Below are 21,902 nucleotides of genomic sequence, written 5' to 3' on the forward strand. Positions count from 1 at the left end.
GAGCCCGCAAGATGTAACTAAAGGAGCCCACCTGCCACAACTAAGACACAGTGCAACCAAATAAATATTTTTTAAAAAATTGTTATAATAGCACATTAAGAGGGGAGAAGGGAGATTATACAAATTCACATGCAATATGTTTAGGCTACACATTAAAGAGCATAGGCACATGAAAAGAGACTGGGAAAAACAAGAATGATGAAAGATTGGAAAGGATATATTACAATGAAAGGGTTTTTTAGTCCATATCCTTCCTTTCTCCTTTAAAAGATATTTTCCTAGGACCTCCTATCTATACACACCAGGGAGGACACGTTTTGCTTTTCCATTCTCCCTACCCTCCCTCATGACCTTTCTAAAAGAAGAGAAAAGAAGCTGCTGGCAGAGCCATCGCTAGAAATCTACAGTGAGTAAGCCGACCTTAATCAAAGGACAGTAGAGTCCATCCCGACTGTCCCTACACACCAGCCACTCTTCAGCCTGCAACCAGGCTTTGCAACAGCTCAAAAGAGCTGTCCACAAGGGACTCTCTCCACGAGCCCCCTAAAATGGGCTGATCTACAACTTGTTCTACATCTGTTGATTTTTATAGGGTTTTTTGAATCTAAAGACCAGTCCATGTTGCAACCCAAATACTCCGGAAAAGAGGTAAGAGTTTAAGTCCCTGGCACCTTAGTGTGTATTACTTTTTTTTTTTTTTTTTTTTTTTTTGCGGTACGCGGGCCTCTCACTGTTGTGGCCTCTCCCGTTGCAGAGCACAGGCTCCGGACGCGCAGGCTCAGCAGCCGTGGCTCATGGGCCCAGCCATTCCGCGGCAAGTGGGAACTTCCCCGACCAGAGCACAAACCCGTGTCCCCTGCATCGGCAGGTGCACTCTCAACCACTGCACCACCAGGGAAGCCCTTAGTGTGTATTACTTTATCAGAACACTCTCCTGCAGTGACATCAAGGAAGAAGAAATGGACCCTGATCTTTCAGGAGAGAGAACAATTAAGGGGAAGTTAGTAGACATAGGACACATTCTATCTCTCCTTCAAGATAAGGTACGACCAAATGCCATCAGGGATCAGAGGCACTTAGAGGCCAGTCCAGTTACACAGAGAACTCAGCAAGGCCTAGGATGCCTGTTCCCTCAATGAAAAAGAGGCCAGAAGAGGGTGAACACCTAGGGAGGGTGAGGGCCTGAAGAGGCAAAGCTGTGAACAGTCACAAGTATTCATATTGGATGTGCAGCAAAAACAATCTTCCCACAGCAGAATGTGCCTTCCTGTTAAATATCTTCCAATGGAAGGGTGGAAATACTATTCATTTGTAGCTCAGTAGGTTATTAAAACAAAAAACAAAAACAAAAAACCCCACTTTTTCCCTACAATACCTCTGCCCAAGCAGAGACTAGAGAAAGATTACGTTAGGCTACTTAGCCACTCTTGTACTCTCCCTGCAAACTAAAATTGCTAAAGCAGTTGGGGTGATGAATGCGAGCATAATCTTCCTGTTAACCAGGTATCAAATGAATGAAAAGGTCACATATAAAAGAGTTTTCACGTCAGTCTGATTCTCAGGGCATGAGTTTGATGTCCCAGTCACTCCACGGTGTAAGATTCCTAGATGACCTCTCTTGATGGCATTAGAACATCTGGAATTCATAAAGAAAATTTTATCTCTAGATGAAGCTTTTATGATTGATGCTAATGAATATTATGCCCCATGCCCTGTCTAACCCACAGGCACTGTGGGGCCCTAAGGAGGAAATGGATAATCATGATAGCCCCTTATGATTCCCAATGCATTTTCACAGCCATTACATTGACCATCACTTAGATGGTCAATTCTTCTCCAGCACACTTGGCATAAATCTTTTCTGAATCATAGTGTTCTTCCCCCCAAGTCCCTTCTAGGAAAGTATTCCGCCAACTGAAGGCGACATGGGAGAAGAAACCTAGCATTCGTGAAGGATCTATCCCTAGACATTTGAAAATCTCCAAATTATAGATAACAATATTTGGACAATATTTTGTCTGGTTAGCATGTTCACTCTATTTGTCTACATACCGCAAGATAAAAGTCTTTTATTTCAATGTCTTGTTTTTGGCATGACTGCCCTGTCCCCAGTGTGTCCCCACCGTCCCTAATACCCCTTCACCCTGCAGCAACCCTCCCAAAGAAGCAGCTCTAGGGCTTTGGGTTGTTGATTTGTTTTGTTTTTACCATGTCAGAAGAATTATGACTCCAGAAAGAGCGAGGACAATAAAGTTAGGTTGAGATGTGGATTCTTGGCAGTACATTAGACCCATTCGATTGTTATCAGATGTCCACAAGTAAACAGTCTCACTGGGAATGGGATTCAAATTTGCGTCCCAGAAAAATGACAAATCGCTTATGTGTCACAGTCTTCAGAACTACAGGTAAACATAGTATTTAAAGACATAACTTACAAATTATAAATCGGAAATGGTGAAACGAAATTGCCAAGAGTCCAATTGTGAAAGGATTATATCTGGTCCTTTCAATAATCATATGAAACTGACAAGAAGAATATTGTTCCCATTGCATAGATGCGGAAACCAGAGCTTGGAGAGGCGCTCTCTCAACCAAAGCTGTGCTTTATACCCTGAGAAATGCACACTTTGTCTTTCCTCAAGGAGGTGCCTAGTTGATATTTCCACTCGTAACCCATACAAGCCATGTCTCTCCAACATAAGCGCTTTCAACAGCCATGAAATCTGTCATTGGGGGAAAAAAAAAAAAGGTCTGTGTAAAATGAGCTCTTCCTCTGCAACTGCTATGGCGCCTAAAAGAATAATCACAGCAATTATACATCAGACACAGAGAAGTGATAATACAAAAATGGAATTTTCAGCTACCACTTGTCTAGCCAGCACAGGCACTAACTTTTATATTTCCCCATGGGGGCATATATGAAAGAAGCAGAGTGGCGAAGAGGTGAAATACAATTGCCAGGACCTGGGAATTTATTCTTTCTGCTACACAAAGGAAGGGGGAAGGCAGACAGCAATGGGAACATTCTCTTCTTGCTCTTTGCAAAACAAAGGAAAATGCTGCCCATCATCCACTTAATTTAATTTCCTTCAGAAACAATGACGAGTCTTATCCAGTCGACTGTACTTTCTTTCTCCGTCAACTTGACTTCCTAGTCGGCTAACTGCCTTACCATCTCAAGACTTTGTTCCAGAAAGAGCAGAGGGCTACTCTTTTCTTTTTGAGGGACTTCTGAATGTTGGCACACTGAGAAACGGGTCCACCTTAGCTGAGCAAAAAGGCAGTAATTATATAGCTAGAATGTCAGAAAAACAAATATTTCCTTTTTCTGCCTTAGTCTATTGAAAAAAATCTTAATACAATTCTAAATACGACCAAATAATAATTGTAATAATAGTTACAGACCAAATAATAGTTGGTCTGAAAAGGGAAAAATAACTGGGAATAGCCAAGGTATTGAGTCAAAAGCAGTGATCCCAATTCCCTTTTTTCTCCCAGTACTTTGTGTATAATACGACACGGTTGATTTTCACAGTGTGCTTCAGCAATCATCATTTTAATTCTGGACAAAGTTCTATAGGTGCAGAGGGGACTGGGTGAAAACACTGCTTCCAAAGATGTTGGCATGGTTGTATATACATACAGGGATACATATACCTACATGACCACCATCCACACACACACCACCCCCGCCTTGTGGAAGGCATAAATGGCCATCTTGTGACTTCCTAAGGGAACTGACTAAGGTATTTAAAATGAGACATGGAAGAGGTACTACTTTCAAATACTGTTAATTTTTTTCTGTTTTTAATTAAGCACATAATTAAGAATATTATACACTTTGGTGTATGCTTCCTACATATATTTGGCCATGATTTCTGCCGAAATGAAAGCGAGATACAACTAAGAAGCATTTCATAGAGCAAGGAAGAGTAAAAGGTAAAATTATACCAAACCAAGTTTACTTTGTTACAACCAAGGTAACAACAGTATGCATGTATTAAAAAATACCAGTTAATAACAACACTTGCCCCTTGTACAAGAGTAAATCTGTTCTCCCTGATAATACCAACTAAAATTTATGACATAATATATAGTTAATGAAGTATTTTTCAATTAAAAAAAGAATGACATTTTCTGATTGGGGGAAGGGCTAATTCTTCATCTTAAACACATATTCACTCTTAAAAAAGTTTTTCAAAATGTGCTCCACAGAAGTGGCTCTGTAGGATTCAGGTGTGTCGTGAGAAAGGGACTCTGGAGTGAAATGAGTTTGGGAATCAGTGACTTTGTGTTTGGCAGCTTCCCTCCCTCTGGGCTTCTCCAGAGTCTTCAGTATCCTAACGTGAATCCTGAGTCTCCAGGAGGGCAGAGTTAGATAACCGTTACCTAAAATTATGTGACCACAGAAATGCCTTTGGAAGGAGAAGCACTGTGTGGAACTAGTGTTCTTCAGACTATGTTTTCGGAATACTGCTTTTAGAATAGGTTCATAAAATATCTACTTTTTCCAAAAAGAAGGGAGATTAGTACATAGCTAAGAGCACCCCATCATGACCTTCTCATGGAGCTCTCCAGCCCAGGGCTTCTCACTTTAATATGCACATTAAATCACCAGGGATTATGCTACATGCAGAGCCTTGCTCAGGAAGTCTTAGTGGGACCTGAGATTGTGCGCTTCTAACAAGTTCCCAGGTGATGCCAATACTGCTGGTCCATGAACCAAACTCTGAGTAGCAAAGGGCTAGGACACACATGACTTCAAGTGCTGAAGGTGTCCAGGAATTCTCCCGAGTGCTATGTTGTCTGATAATTCCTTATCTAAGAGGGTGGTGAGACTGAGGATGGGGCTTACCAGTAAAACCTGTTGGGTGTGATGCGTTCATGCATGAGTTGCCACCGTCTCCCAAAGTCCATGGAGCTGTAGAGCTGCAAAACAAGGAAGTGAGGAGAGCATAAGCATCAAGGGACACTGTTTAACAGAAATGCATGTGTCACCCTTCTGGAGATGAACATCCAATCCATCAGAGTGCCTAACACACTCAAGTAGGCATCCATTCTATCCAAATATATGAATATGACTGCACTATGCTCATCATGGGGTCTTCTAACTCAATATATATCCAAACAACTGACGCTTTTGAGCTGAGCGTAAAATCATTTCTGATGCCATCCATGTCTCTCCTTTAGGGGTAAAGCCTTTAGTAAATGGTATCTTCCTTTTTTCTTCAAATTCCAAGAAGTCTTTAGCTACATCTAAAACAGTTCAGCAACACTGAATATTTTAAAATATTTATTGAACTGCTCTTACATGAAAGGCACTCTGGTGGATATGAAGATAAAGAAGAGGTACATTCTGTGCTCATAGGAAAAGTAACACTCATAGGTAAAAATGCTCAGCAGCTGATATCTGAGCCAATATTAAATCAAAATATTGTGCTCCTTCAGTGTTATCTCTTAGTGTTAAATATAATATAATCTAAATGAAATGGTCTCTTCGATGCCACTAAGATACCAGACTCATTCACACTCTCATGTCTTTGTAAGATGGCAAGGATAAGACCACTCTTGTGCCTAAGTGAAAATCACCTATCCGTGCAGGGCCACCACAAGTGCGGCTTCCTCCACAAAGCCTTTTCTGACCTCTGGTCCACTCACTGTTCTTCCTTCTCAATTCACTCATCATTTGTTTCCACTGAGCACTTATCATGGGATAAAATATGTTTGTGTGTTTCAGATTTGTCTGTATTATTTAGTTGTATTTATACTCCCTGAATACATAGTGTTCACTAAATATCTGTCGCCTAAATCAGTAATTAAAACAGGAAATAAAGATGGACAGAAACTCATGGAATGAGAAAAAAAACCAGAAGAGCCCCAGGACTTTGGAAAAATAAAAAAAAGAACCCTCTGAGAGGCCAAACGACACAGATTCCACATTCTCTTATTTTACGAATGCAGAGTCTGAACCCTTTGTAACACATACGGGAAAACCCAGCATCCCTTTAAGAGACTAGCCAGGAGTGTGGGGTTTATTTTGAATTGAATGCCTAGAAGTACAATATGTGAATCAGACTGATGATTATAATAACATAATTAGTAAAAATTAGTAATAATAAATATTATCATCATCATTATGATTATTCATGTTCGACTGTGTTGCTCTTTCACATACATTTCAGCCTTACAAGGACACTGAAGAGAAGGCAAGACAGCTATTACTAATGGAAATCCCTGCTCTCAAGCATTCCCTCATCCACCCAGACAGTTAACCACTCCCTCCCTGCTGGCATCACTGTGTTTACCATCAGCCTGCAAGAAGGGGCTCACAGTTAGCCATTACTGGTTGGCACACCTCTCCGCCCCCCTAGACTGAGAGTCGTAAGAAGGGCAGAGATCATGCCTTATTCACCTTTGTGCGTCCGTGGTTATACAACGCCTGGCATATAACAGAGGAGCACACAAACCTCCTATTTCACATTTAATGAGACTCAGTCTTGAAGAAGTTACAGTGTCGCCAAATGAACTAGGATTTAGGTTTTCTGAGGCCCTAACCACCATCTCCTTCTATGGAATCACGGTGCCTAGTTTATAATGAGAATTCCATCATGTTTATATTTTTCCACAAATGTTTACAACTGGGAAAACTGAGCAAGGCAGAAGTAGGTGGTCCTCAGGTTTATAGAAATGGGGTCAGGTGAAGGATATCCCTGTAATCACACCCCCAATAACTGTTTACCCACAGTGCTCTCCAGTGCACCACACCCAGGTAATGTTTCCATCTGTAAGTTTTGAGTTCATAATCTTACAGTGCACACAGAAATAATTTTTGTATGAACTTACGGTAATCTCAAGAAAGCTTTGGGGGGCTTGGAGAAGTTTGGTCCCATTTCAGTTTCATTCAGGAGATATTACTGAACATTGGTACCATGAATGAACTACGTTTTTTAAAGTCTCTTTTTTGTCCAGTAAATAACAGATATGTTTGTGTGTGGTCATATATATATATATATATATACACACACACATACATCATCTAACTCAAAATAGTCTAAAAGGTAGTTAAAGAGATATATTAGCATTTCTATTTTATAGATGAAGGCATAAATGCTCAGTTCTACAAAGTGACTATAGCAGCCGTATGGAAAACCGGGACATCTATGCTGATTTAGCAGATGCCAGGTTTATACTACACCACACCAACTCCACCAACTCTCACAGTATTTATTCAGACCAGGCTCTTACTCCATGAGTAAGTACCAACTACTACGTGTGTCCAACTCTGCACATAGGAAAAATAGGCAAAACTACTCTGACCCTCAAATATACATACAGGTCTACCACATCAAATGGGAATATGGGGCAAAGGCTAAGGCTCTAGAAGGTGAGAGATGGGAAAGATAAACTCGGGTAAAAATGGAACAATGAGGCTTCCTGAAGAAATATATTTTGAGCTAGGCCTTTGGAAATAGGTGGTGTGGACCAGAGAGAAGGTGGATCGAGATTTTCCTGGGTGGAAGAGACAATGTGGAGAAAGGTGTCAATATGGCTAAGGTCTTGAGCTTGGCTCTGGGGGAGCTTTTAAGAGAAAGGAGGGATGTGATAACAGTTGCTGGCCAAAAGCAGGTGGAGGTTGTCTGTCTGTCTGTCTCCCTATTCATCCATCCATCTATCTATTTGCAGATGTTTTTATATCTCTCTGTATGTATATTTACATTGGAGAGGGGCTTGGGAGGAGGGAGAGGGTTTGTGAGGACCAGACCATCCCATATGGGAAGAATATATCCACATAATTTATTGCAAGAACTGAGTATTCCATGCAGGGTTTTAAGAAATAGATCACTTTCTTTCCCATGGCATAGGCTGAGACTTAAGACAGATGTTTCTCAATTAAATATAGAAGAGACTTTGGTTGGTGCCTTCTATAACCCAAAGATATCGATCAGACTCTCTGTTGGCCCTGATTCCAATCTGAGCAAACAGAAACCCAAATAAAACCCAGCACGATTGTGTCTTCCTCTGCTGCAAACTCTAGCAACAGGTCAGGCAAAAACCTTGAGGGTCACACTGACCCCTGAATCCCCCAGGGAAATCATCAGACCCTCCATCATGGAGGATGCTTGTCGTGGCAGAATGCCACCCACCACAGCTCCTGCTCGGGCGTACTGCTGGGAGAAGCATGGCTCCTCTCATCCCATGCTCTTCCCAACAGAAACAACTAGAGCTCAGTGCCGATCTACTCATCCAAGCCTGTTCCACTTCCTGCCTCCTTGTCTCTGGTTTTGCTTTTTCAGCTTTTCAGTTTGACTGATGAGAGAAAAATCAAATTGAATTCTTTGCCTGGAGGCTGATTCAGATGAACAGAAAGAGCAGGCTCCTATTCATTAAGGGCCTTGGGTTAGCTACCTTGTCTCTCAATCTACAGTAGGTTGCTGAGTCTGAAATGAATTGTATTCTCCCACAAGCTGAATCTTTGCAGCCTCTCCATCCATCCATTCATTCATTCATGCATTCACTAAAAGTGTATCAAACAACTACTATGCTTTAAGCACTGAACTAAGTGCTGGGATTACAAAGGTTAAAAATACCATGGATAGGGCTTCCCTGGTGGCGCAGTGGTTGAGAGTCTGCCTGCCGATGCAGGGGACACGGGTTCGTGCTCCGGTCCGGGAAGATCCCACATGCTGCGGAGCGGCTGGGCCCGTGAGCCATGGTCGCTGGGCCTGTGCGTCCTGAGCCTGTGCTCCGCAACGGGAGAGGCCACAACAGTGGGAGGCCCGTGTACCGCAAAAAAAAAAAAATACCATGGATAGTAAAAGATAGAAATCCAGACAATTACACTGCCATGCATTATATGTCATAATATTAATACTGTTTATTATCTCTGCAATGGTAAGATTGTGGGCAATTGATATTTTCTTCTTTCGGTTTTGGGATTTTTAAAAAATTATTGTGAACATGTATTACTTTAGTAATTTTAAAAATGAAAGCTCTGACACTGAAATAGAAACAAAGCACATAGGCAATCACTCAATAGAAAGTGCTAGAAGATTGTTTAATGGTATGAAAATGCTCATTATATATTATTTATTTAAAAATATGTTACAAACCATGCATATATTGATGCTAATTTTATTTAAAGTATTGCATAACTTGAAATATATTAGAAGAGAATATGTCAAAATATTAGTAGTGGTTATCTCTGAATTGTGGAATGATGGGTAATTTATATGCTTTTTAAAGCTTCCCATTATTTTTAGATTTCTTTACAATAGATATATATTATACTTCAATAGTAATAGTAGCCTATGGTTTATTCTATTTATATTTATGTAACAATAATTTTCTTTTTATAATGTACATGTTATATTTATCTATCTTTTAAAAGACCAAGAATTAAACTTGCAATTTTTCCATTGGGGAACTGGAATTAGACAAAGCAACATGGGACTTTCCATAAAATGGTATTTCACAGAGGTTATTATCATGGATAGTGGTGAATCCTTCCTTGGACAGAAAATGTATTAGCTCACGCAGTGTTTATATAGTCCTGCATGGCTTCAACCCAAAGTGTTTCATGCAACATTAAAATAAAATGTATCTTCCAAACAATAAACATGTTTAAAACATTTCTTGTTTACACAAAGTTACACATGAGACGGTGTTCTCCTCCATATACCGCCTTATGATGTCCCCTCCCTTCAAGGAGGTCATTCTTGGACTTTTACCAAAGAACAATCCAGATCCCCTTCTCTCCCTTCTTCCACTATATGTCATGGTCTCATCTCTCTTAACAAGCACATATTCAGTAGTGACATGCACACGCAGCGCCCTAAATGAATCATCGGAACAGCTGGAAAATATGAAAGAGCACGCTCTTCCTTATTGATTCAGTTATTCGTTCCTTAATTATATCAGCCTGCCAGGGAAAAGCATCTGATAGCTGAAAAACTAAAGAGGCAATTTAATCAATGTAATATTCCACAGGAAGAACAACAAGTTGTATCTGGAAAGCTTAAGTTCAAAGAATAATATGACTGCATTAGGAGGTTATGGGTTGAATTATGCCCCACCCCCCAGAAAAAGATCTGTCAAAGTCCTAACCCCCAGTATCTCAGAATGTGACCTTATTTGGAAATAAGGTCTTTACAGATGATCCAGTTAAAATAAGGTCAGGATGGGCCTTAATCCAATATGACTGATATCATCATAAGGAGAAATTTGGACACATAGACAGACACAGAGGGAAGACACCCAGAGAGAAGGCCATGTGAAGACAAAGAATTTTAGTGATGTATCTACAAGCCAAGAGATGCCAAAGACTTCTGGCAAATCACCAAAAGCTAAGAAGAATCGAAGCCTCCCCTATAGGTTTTAGAGGGAGCATGGTCCTGCTAACACCTTCATTTTAGACTTCTAGCCTCCAGAATGGTGGGACAATGGAATTCTATTGTTCCAAGTCATCCAGTTTGTGACACTTCGTTATAGCCGCCCTACGAAACTAATATAGGCATCTTACGCTTGCTACCAGGAGTAATAATGACAGATCTGGCTACATTTTTCTGTTGTTTTCTTGTCTCCACTCCTAGGCATTTAGTTGTAAGGCCAGAAGTCTTGTTTAGGGCCAGATTGTTGAATCTGTGGTTGAAAACCAAACTCTCATTTGCCTATATTTCTCTGTCTTGTGCATTTTTACCACACGCCTAAGGATATTTTCTAAGAATAACTGTGAATTCATAAAGACCATATGGCAGTAACCAGACAAAATGAGAAGGGGCAACAAACTATACATTTTATAGCAGCTTTTGGTATTCCAGCCAGATTCCCTAGAGCCAGCAGATCCCCCATGTAGAGGGAAGGATGGTTTGGAATACATTTATATAAAAGCTCTCCCCTGTAGGCAAATTCAAACTTAGTGTGTAACTGTCCTGATTTTTACTCAAAACCCATGGAGTTTAGGTAGCATTCCACTGAACTATGGCCATGACGATCTTGGTCTTCCAAAAAAAAAAATGAGACTGGTTTCTGCTCAAAATAAAGTCTCTGCACCTTTTTCCTTGGTAGCCACAGAGCAAGTGGGAGGGCTTGGTTGGCTTCTGCAAGGCTGCAGGAAGAATCCCCTGGGTTGTGGCAATGTTAGTTGTAGGCAGGAGAGAAACCAGGTCACATAGTAACAAAGAGCCCTTTCCAACCTGTGCCTCTGGTTCCTTCCTCAGATGTTCTCCAAAGAACTCCTTTCTTGATAACAAGGGGAAACAATTGCATCCAAGGTCCCTCTAAGCTCTGGAGATGTAGACAAGAACTTCTGTCCTCAGTAACCATTTTCCTTCGCCCTTAGGAGTTATAAGGCATCTACACCATAAAGATATTTATAAAAAGACATAGACAGTCACCTAGTTATGCCATCCTATTGGAGATGGCAACATTTTTCTTCCCTTCTTAAAGATTTCTAGCCACAAAGATTTTCTCTCTCTCAGACGGTTTACATCATCCATTCCTTCATTTAACAAATATTGATCAAATGTCTATTAAGAACCAAACACTGTTCTGTGGGTTTAGGATACATCAGTAAACCAAAAAGACAGAAAGTCTCTGCTGTCAGGGATTTTACATTCTAGCGGAGATCAAGAACTCAAATGCCCTAAAGTTCATTGTGTGAATACGTGAGGGAGGGATAAGAAAAACAGTACCACTATTTGTATTCTTTAGATACAGGCTCATTTTGCTGGCACTTAATGCACTCAGGAAATTTCTTTGCTTATCCAAGAAGAAGATTTTTCCCATTTTTATTGAAACACTTGATAAAAGGCTATCTTTTATTTTCCTGCTTTTAATAGAGACATGAATTCAAAAAATGTTTCACTTTCCTCTTAACTCTAAGAAAAACACCATACAAGTCTGATAATGTTTGGCAGATGAAATTTCCCCACAATGCTGGGGAGAAGCAAGGAGTCCAGAGAGCTCATGCTCCATCAAAAAATGGGCTTAGCTGTTCCCTAGCTGGACAGGAGTGCTGAGCCAGTGTGGTCAGGCTTTAGAACTCTGAAGATAACCTGAAAATTCTGATTTTTTATGGGAAATCTCCATATTTTTCAATTTTGGCAAAACTTGAAAAATTTAAAACATACTGCAGGGCAAATAAGATGTGTCTTAATACAAATGGCCAAGTGCTGCCTGAAGACCACCAATTGGCGATCTGAATCCTAGCACAGACCTACAACTGCCTGCAGGAGACAGTGGGACTATTTGACCTTGAAGTAAGATTGCCAGATTTAGCAAATAAAAATACAGAATGCTCAGAGAATTTGAATTTCAGATAAAAAATAAACATTTTTTTTGTGTAAGTGCATCCTGTGTAACAGTAAGGATATGCCTATATTTTTAAAGCGTTGTTATTTACCTGAAATTCAGATTTAATTACATGCCCTAAATTTTATCTGGCAACCTTACCTTGAAGTCCCTCCCATTCCATCTCTAAAAGTCTGAATCATAAGATGCAGCCCCTTATATTGGGCTTCTTCACTCTTTGACATTGGATGCCACCAAGTGAATAAAAGAATCTCAAAATTACTGTAAATACTCCCTGTAATCAATTAAGTCAAACAATTTCACTCAATCTATTTAATGTTAATTGAGCAGTAGCACGTGTGAAGCTCAGTACCATGTACGATGATACAAAGGTGAAGAACACAAGGTTCCCTGATCTCTAGATGAGAAGACAGATGTGTCAACAGGTAAGCGCAACACGACACAAGGAAGCGCCTGTCAACAGAGGCAGAGGAGGGCTAGGAGAATTCAAAGGAAGGAGTGGTCAGGTCTGCTGGGCTTGGCACTGGGCCAGGGACTGAGTCAGAATGGATGAGGAGGAGCTGGCCTGAAGGGTAAGTTCCCCCCCCCAAACACTGCAGCGAACAAAGGTGAAGATCTCTAGACATTAGAAAAGATGTTGGAAATAAAACAAACATTATCTCATCCTCCTACAAAAGTACAACTCATTTGGCCGTGGATCAGTGTACATTGGTCTAAGTGTCACATCTCAAAGGAGAAAGAGCAGAGATGGAAAGGGGTCTGAATAAGGTCATGTAAAGGGTTCAAGAGGAACAGGGGAAAACAACTCTGCAAAAGCATAGGTGTGAGGATAAAATGAAGACTTAAAGATGCGCCATGAGAGTGAAGACTATGAAAGCAGACAGGGGTAAGTAGATACACTCCTGTTTATCAAGTTACAAAACATCCTCCCTTGAAACCTAAAAGAGGCAAGATTACAACAGCAAAAATGAACGACTACTTTTTTTTTTTTTTTTTTTTTTTTTTTTTTGCGGTACGCGGGCCTCTCACTGTTGTGGCCTCTCCCATTGTGGAGCACAGGCTCCAGACGCGCAGGCTCAGCGGCCACGGCTCACGGGCCTAGCCGCTCCACGGCACGCGGGATCTTCCTGGACCGGGGCACAAACCCGTGTCCCCTGCATCGGCAGGCGCACTCTCAACCACTGCACCACCAGGGAAGCCCGAACGACTACTTTTAAAAGCAAGTTCATAAAATTCATTACTCTAAGAAGTCGGTGAGAAAAGCACAGGATATCTTATAACAGTTTAAGACTCAATGCTTCTCAAAGTTTTTCATCAAAACATCTCTAACAGCCAAAGGGAATAAAGCATCCCACCAGGAATCTGGAGGTTTGACCTTAAGCAGTCTGACATAAGGGCAACCTTTTCAAGTCTCTAATTTTCACCAGAAAATTCCATGGATATTTTATAGTCTACTCTATATCTGTGCTTAGAATAAAAAAATAAATATCTTCACAAATCTTCAAGTGAAATGGACCCTCCAGAAAGACACTCTATATCTATCATACTCTCTTTACACCACTGTCCCCGAGGGGTGCATTTTTGAGTCCCTATTTGAAGAGGGGGGAGCGACACCAAAAATGGCTGATGCATAATTAGGGACCAGGTGCTACTGATGGGGGCAACTCATTTAACTGTCTCAACTGTGTTTTCTGTAGGGTGACTACAAGCGGGGTTTGTGATCATTTCTTGGTGCCTATGACAATTGGAATCCTGGACTTGATATGAGGAGACACACTTGGGCAGGGTTTTCATTTAATTTTATGACCAAGGGAGAGGAAAACATGTAGTTCTGGTGATACCATACTTGCAAGAATGCAATTCCATTAGACCCTGTTTGCTAACATAGCAAGCCTTATTTTTGTCATGGCTTTTGTAGGATTCCTCAGGCTTATCCACCCAACTGTACCTCCAATTCAGAGGTCATATGTACATCTGAATAAGCAAAGCCTTTTATTTCCCAAGTCGCTGTTCTACTCCTTGCTAGAGGTGCTGGTGACTCTAAAGGCCCATTTGAGAACACAAAGCATAGACGATGCTTGCGCCCAGATGCCCCAATGCCCACCCCACAGTAAAGATGCTTTCTTCCAATCAGGCACACAGAAACTGGCTCATAAGGATGCTAGTGTCTACACTCTGTCAAAGGGGGGACACCGTGCTCATTCCCCACCTGCCTTTTCCTCCAGGATTCTCTCCATCTGCCTTATTTTCCAAGTTGCAGCCACACTAGCCTTCTTTAGCTTCTCAAACATGCCATGGACTCACAAGTCCAAGGGCTTTTGCACACGCTGTCCCGTCTGCCTAAAATGCCCTTCCTCCACTCTGCACTTCTCCCTCTTTCCATGCATGTACTCAACTGCTGCTCCTGTGTCAGGTCTCAGCAGAAATAACCCTTCCTAAGGGAAGCTCTTTGGTCACCTCCTGCCCCCAGACAGCACCAGGTCCACCTGCCATCTGCTCTCATGGCTCTCTAGCCCCTTATTTCATAATATTCACCAAAATACGAAATTATATATTTGTGTAATTATATGATTGACGTCTGTCCTCCTTTCTAGATAGTAGGAATTGCCACTTAAATAGTCCCAGGTGTTTAACACAGTGCCAGGTCTGGAAGAATAGATGCTCAATAAATATGTCCTGAATGAATACACGATTTTTCTATTTCAAGCCTTTCAAAGTTCTATTCTTTCCACCTGAAAGGCCTCCCTTCCCTTCCCAAACTTGTCTAAAGTCTACCCTTCTTTCAATATTAGTTCAAATTGTCTCCTGTCCATGAAGCCACACTTGGTCAAAAGAGACAAGATTATAAAAGGAAAACTAAAGGACTACTTTTAAAAGCAAATTCACAAAAGAAGCTGGAGAGAAAGGAAGAGTATCCTATGAATAGCATCTCTTTTCTCATAATTAACACCAAGTGTCCAACCAGACTCCAGTAACAGGTTTCTCTTATAAGCTCTCAAATTGCTTTAATTTAATTCATCCAACCATTAATCTGGTCATTTAATTCACTTATGCATCAAAACTTCAGGTAATCTCTTCAGATAGATTAGGGGCCCCTGGTTGAGAGAATCCCATCTGAAATCTTGATCCCTTCAAAGAAACTTCCACTGAGCTGCTGCCAACACAGAATCAGAGAATCATAAACTTTTATAGCCGAGAGTGTCCTTAGAGGTAATCTGGAAAATTCTTTTGACACATGGGGAATCTAAGGCTCAGAGAACCTAAGTGACTTGCCTAGTATCACAGAGCTAGTTAATTGTGGAGCTAGAATTCAAACCCAGCATCTTGATTCCCACCTCAATGCTCTTGTAACTGTGCCGTATTGTCATTTTTTGTTAATTACTTGATTCTAAAAGAAAAACAAGTTAATATAACCTCACAGGAATAATGGCTCATTTGGGTATACCATACATGAATAACACCGTGCCTTGAACCTCTTCAGCACTTTTATTTACAAATCATTTTCACAATTCATTTTATCCTCTTTCTTGCTGAAGAGTATTTTCTGAGCTAACAGACACGAGACAATCTTACAAACAATTCACACAGTATTTACCAATATCCATTCTTTTGTCTCCACAGTCCTATTCTCTTGGCCATCTTCCTTTGCAATCAGATTCTATGCATTTTTGTTCATTATGATTCAGAAGCATCTCATTTTAAGCAGCACCCTTTGAACACAAATGTTGGTATTCTTCCATAAGCTGACTTTATTTGTTCTGACCCCCACCTCTCCCCCTGTACCTGTGTTCTCTCTCCTTCATGGTTTTGGTTTCACATCACCTCCTTCTATTAATATCCACTTTATCACCTACTTTACTGGCTTTTCACTGCATTCAATTTGTCTTTAACTCTTTTCCAAGTTGAAATTTGTTTTTCTTTCCCCCAAAACCTGAATCTAAAAGAGATGGAAAGACCCTAATTTTTTTTTAGTTTTAAGTCATTTATTTAATGTAAATTACTATCTTTAAGTATCAAAACAATAATACCTGCCTTTAATTTGGAAGAAATGAAGACTTTACTATACCTACCATATGAAACACCATTTGAAATATATCTCCAGGTGGACTATTTAAACATGCTCATGAGTTTAGTATTAATATGTGACCAGAAACTCTAAGAATTCATTCAAACTCAAGACATTAAAGGGGAAAAAATAGTGTATACTTCAAAGTCTATTCTTTCGGAAAAATAAAAATAAAGACAAAAAGAAACTTACATTTATGGAGGATCTGCCCCTGACAGGTATTTCTGTATATAGTTTAACTGACTCAAAATAAACACTTTTTAATGGTTATTTCTGTCCACACTTCTTGGAGAGGAACACTGAGGACTTGCTCAAGATCCCAAAGCAAACTCCAAGACATCTGATTCCAAAACCAGTGTTCATTCCAAAATATCTGCTGCCACTGAAAAATGAGTGTTATCAAGGAAAAAACCTGAATTGTAAGGGAGCTCAAACTCTAATATCCTAGAAAGGTTGTCAGATCTTGAGGTTGTGGCACAGAAAACTGACCAAGGAGCAAAGAGGTTTATAACTGTTTTCAAACATGGGAAAAAGTTGTTCTCTGGAAGGACAATGAGACTTTCTCCTGCTGCATCAAAGGGCAGAGCAGGACCAAAAGGTGATCTAGACAGAAGTAAATGTTGTCTTGACATAAGAAATAATATTCTAATGGAAAGAACTCCCCGAGGCTGGAAGAAGCTTCCTTGCATGGCAACAAGTTCTCCAGGGAGTTACTGGATGTGCTTAAGTAGAAAATGGATGAGCACTTTGATTAAGGTGATACCATCAGGAAATTAAAGCATCAGATAGGGTTTAAGCCAATGAGCTCTTAGGTCCCTTTAGATACATGATTTTTGATTCTTAATCCAAGAGCAATAATCCTAGGAAGAGAACCCAAGAGAATATTCATTAATCATGCTCCCTAAACATTTGTAAAAGCTGGCAGAGGAATTTTTTTCAAAGGCACTCAAATGTTGTTGGAAAGGCCAGGACTCTGTGGCAGCCTTGATGGATTCATTCAGCCTCCCTGTATCTAAGACCTTTGCAAAACGATTTTCAGCTCCTCCCTTCAAGAGCTAGAATTTATTTCTTCACCCCTTGTTTGGGCATCAGAATGCAGGAGAAGAATCCCAGTTCTGAGTGTAGTCCCTCAGAAGCCTTGGACACTTCCAATCTTTCAGAATGCTGTCACCCAGGGTGAACAAACCTGGGCTAGCCTGCTGGAGGATGAAGGACCACATGGAAGAGAACCCAGCCTACAGCCACCTCAGACCATCATACAGCCAGCTGAGCTCTAACTAGAAAAGCAAGCCCAGACAAGATCAACACAGCTGCCAACCCAGCCACAGCTGACCACAGACACATGAATGAATCTAGCCGAGACCAGAAAAATCACCCAACTAATCCACAGAGTTGTGAGTAATAATTCAGGTTTATTGTTGTAAGCTTCTAAGTTTAGGGAGAGTTGGTTACACAGCATTAGCTAGCTGCTACACAGATCTTAGATACAAGTCTTGGCTCTATCACTGGCCTAACTGAGCTGTTTTGAGGAAGACTTTAAGTTCTTCAATCTCAGTCTTCTTATCTAAGTATGATGAAGGGCTTGCTCCACAATAGTGGCTCTCAAATGTCAAAGTTATTCAGATGTCTTGTTTAAAATGTGTATTTCAGGCCCTCCTCTAGAAATTCTGATTTGGAGGGTCAAGAGTGGAGCCCAGAAATATGCATGTTGACAAGATATCAGACGATTCTAGTGTAAATGCAGAGGAACAACACATGGAGAAACTCTGTTCTAAATCATTCTTATGGAAGCTTGGATATTTATAACTAAGATCATCATCCTGTTTTCAGTCAATCTCTACCTTCATCACAGGTAGAGGATGCCCAGCTGCATATTTGGAGCTCCTTAGAGATGGGGGTGTCACAGATTCTCTAAGTAGAGAAGAGTGACTTGCCCTTAAGTCAGACAGCTTTTGGCTCTTAAGTCAGACAGCTTTTGGCTCCTGGGAAACCCGCTCCTAGCTCAATCCCAGAAACCAGAACCTGGGAAAAGAAGATAGGCAGACTGCTTCCACTCAAAAAGATTCTGTCCAACTGCCAGTGCTGGAACACAATTAAATAGCAAACAGCATAGCCTCAGCTAAAATGCACAGTAACAGCCGGACTGTGTTCCCTGAAAGTAGAATGCATTTATTACACAGATAATTAGACTTCCCTCTAGATCCAAAAGTCATATGGTCTGTGCATTAAGCAAAGGGGACTTACCACAGCCTAGCCAACCCTTGCCCAAAGTGCACAGAAAATGCTGATCTCTGGGTTCTAAAATGGGGTGAGGAGGGAGCTGGGGTGAAGCCAGGAAGACAGCAACTTCTCTGATGTTCTTCTGTTCTTGGCTTTAGTGACCCAAGCCAGTGGTTCTCAACTCTGCATCACAGTTACCTAAAAGTTTTAAACAATACTGATACCTGGGCCCCATCTTAGAAAACGTAAATCAGGATTTTAAGGAATAGACTACATGGGCATAGGTTTTTTTTTTTTTTTTTTTGCGGTACGCAGGCCTCTCCCTGTTGTGGCCTCTCCCGTTGCGGAGCACAGGCTCTGGACGCGCAGGCTCAGCGGCCATGGCTCACGGGCCCAGCCGCTCCGAGGCATGTGGGATCTTCCTGGACTGGGGCACGAACCCGTGTCCCCTGCATCGGCAGGCAGACTCTCAACCACTGTGCCACCAGGGAAGCCCGGGCATAGGTATTTTTAAAGGTCTCCAGGTAACTCTAATGTGCAGACAGGGTTGAGTACTACTGGTCTAAAACAGAGGTTGGCAGACTACGATCCACCTTTTTTCATAAAGAAAGTTTGACTGGAACCTAGCCATACTCATTCGTTTAGTGTTGAGTGTTGCAACAGAGATCATATGGCTGGCAAAGCCTAAAATACTATTCAGTCCTTTACAGAAAGTTTGCCGACCACTGCCCTTAGGTACTGGTCTGTAGCGTCGGTTAAGAGGTCCCAACAGAGGAATTTTATCCTGAATGCCTCCTAGCTTGGTTACACACCTTTTTTACCTATTTCTCCAACACCAGGAGCGCACAAGTACATGATAATAATAATAACTAATGTCTAACGAGTACTTATTATACATCAGGTACTAGATTAAGTGGTTTGCATCTTTGCCTTTAAACCCTACAACCACCCTGAGAGGAAATCTGGTTATCATCATCTTACAGAATGGAAAACTGAGCTTCGGAGAGGACTAAGTCACTCGTCTGAAAACACAGAGTAAGTGTAGAGATCAGATTCAAATCAGGCTGTCTGATTCCATGGCCTATGTGCTCAATAACCACACAAGCCAAGATTCACAACATGGAAACATGGAGCTTCTGAGCCAGACAGCAATGTGAGCTTGGGCAGGCTGTTTCCAGGGGCAGGGGTAGGGGAGTTCTAAGAATATCTACCATACAGAGCTGTGGTAAGATTAGGGGTAGCATGCTGCTAAAATGAAACTGTCTGGCAGACAAACTATTTTTTTGTCAGATTTTTCTTCTGGAGACATTCTTGACAATATTTCACTAATTATTTTCATCCATTTAATCACTAAGTAATTTAGTGAACACCTTACCTGAACCAGGCATGGTTCTATAGTCTAAGGATACAGCAAAGAACAAGGTGCTAGAAAACACAGTTGTCAAAAAATATGTATATATATTTTAAAATATATTTCATTCACTTACTGCCCATTTCTCCCACTACCACGTACACTCCATGAACTGAGGGGTCAGCAGCCTTTTGTGCTTGGGAACAGTAGACAGATCCCAGCACAATGCTTGGGGGCCACTGTAAATAGTGAAACCACCAAAGAAAAGCACAAAAATACAAAAAAACATGGCACAAAACAGACCATGAAAAAGACAGTTCTTTGTACCCTGAGAACTCAAACAAGAAGGCAGAGCATCACCTGGTTCAATCTCTGCTGGGAACATGCACGTCAGGTGACTCACATTTTTTGCCACTCAGCACGTTTGCAAATGTCCACAAAAACTTTCTGAGTACTGATTTGGGGGTTATAAGTGAACTTTAGCGAGTAGGTAAATTCGCAAATACGGAATCCACAAATAATGAGGATCAACTGTATAATGTCATGCAAAGATAACTACTAAGAAGAAGATCAAAGCAGGATAAGGGGATAAAGCAAGAAAGGGGTACTATTTTTGTGAAGGCGGTCAGTGAAGACCTCTTTGAATGGCTATCATGTGAGCAGAAACCTGAATGAAATGAAAGAGCAGGTGATGTGAACATCTGAACAGAGACCTAGGAGGGAAGAAGAGCAAGGGCAAAGACCCCGAAGTGGGAGTGTAGTGGCATCTTGGAGGAATAGTACAGGCCAGTGTAGCTGGAGCAGTGCACAGTGAGAGAAGCTTTGGGAGATGAAGTTAGAGAGAAATCAGGGAGGGCTTCATGTACAAGGCATATCTGTCCTTGATAGGATCTGGGATCTTCTATGCATGACGGAAGTGTATGGAGGCATCTGAAGATAAGTCTGCCACAATCTAATTTAAGTTTTAAAGATCACCTGCAAAAAGTAGGGGATCCACAGAGAAGGGATGATTGGGGTGGTCCAGGGAAAAGGGGTGGTGGCCTGCACTAGCCTATGAATGGTGGAGTTGGGAAGGTGGAGGGATTAGCAAAATGTTCTGGAGGTAATGCCAGTAAGATTTGGTGATGGAAGGGCTGTGAGATCTGAGAGTAAAAGAGGCATCACAGACAACTCAAAGATTTTGGACTTTACCAACTGCGTAGTAGAGGAAGATGAGAGAAATGATCATATTCAGGATATGTTTTGCAGGTAGACATGACAAGATTTGCTGCTGTACTCGAGTCGAGTTTGAGAGAAGGAGACAATTCCAAGATGTTGAGCCTTTAGAAAGGGGTGTCATTTACTATAATTCAAATCTGGGAAAATTAAGAGTGTGTGAGGGTTTCAAGAGGTACAGGCATTAATTTATTCCTCTTTGGATTTTTATGTGTGTGTCTGTGTGTGTGTGTGTGTGTGTGAGAGAGAGAGAGAGAGAAAGAGAAAAGAGAAAATTATAATTAAGTAATAGGTACTCATCAAATGTGTATAAATTACCTATCGTGTATGCTCTGCTAAGTACTAGGGATAGGCAGAAACAAAACACAGCCGCCATGGAGGAGCCTGAAATCGAATGGTGGAAACAGACAAGTAAGCAGGTGATTATTTTATTTTTTTCAATGCAGGTTCTGAAGCCAGAGAATGTCAAGCAATGCCCAGTGCAACACAGAAAGAACACTGGAGTGAGATCTAAGCGTCCTAATCTGCAGAAACTCCAATTTCTCCAAAGAAAGACCGGAGAAAGAATGATTTTGCTGGTCTCATAAATACAGTCAAGAGTTTTCAGGACAGCTGTTGAATAAATCACTACTAGGTTCTCCTTGGGAAAAGGCTTCTGAGAAGGCTGGGCAGGGCAACAGCCGCCATGACATCAAGTGGCACACGAATGTCTCCTCGCTCAAAGGGTAGCCCTCGGCTCCC

General features: G+C 41.2%; 1 protein-coding gene across 1 annotated transcript in view; it reads right to left on the minus strand.

Annotated features, from left to right (window-relative positions):
* SORCS3 (sortilin related VPS10 domain containing receptor 3) overlaps positions 1-21,902 on the minus strand; it is a gene marked incomplete at both ends in the record, with an annotated part of 607,736 nt that overhangs the window by 217,390 nt on the left and 368,444 nt on the right. Inside the window, one exon of the mRNA XM_081251544.1 lies at positions 4,856-4,929. Within this exon, the coding sequence (XP_081107670.1) occupies positions 4,856-4,929 (74 nt within the window). The remainder of the gene's footprint in view (positions 1-4,855; positions 4,930-21,902) is intronic.

Source organism: Mesoplodon bidens (genome assembly GCF_964165515.1).
Source record: "Mesoplodon bidens genome assembly, chromosome: 1".
NCBI classification, from domain to species: Eukaryota; Metazoa; Chordata; class Mammalia; order Artiodactyla; family Ziphiidae; genus Mesoplodon; species Mesoplodon bidens.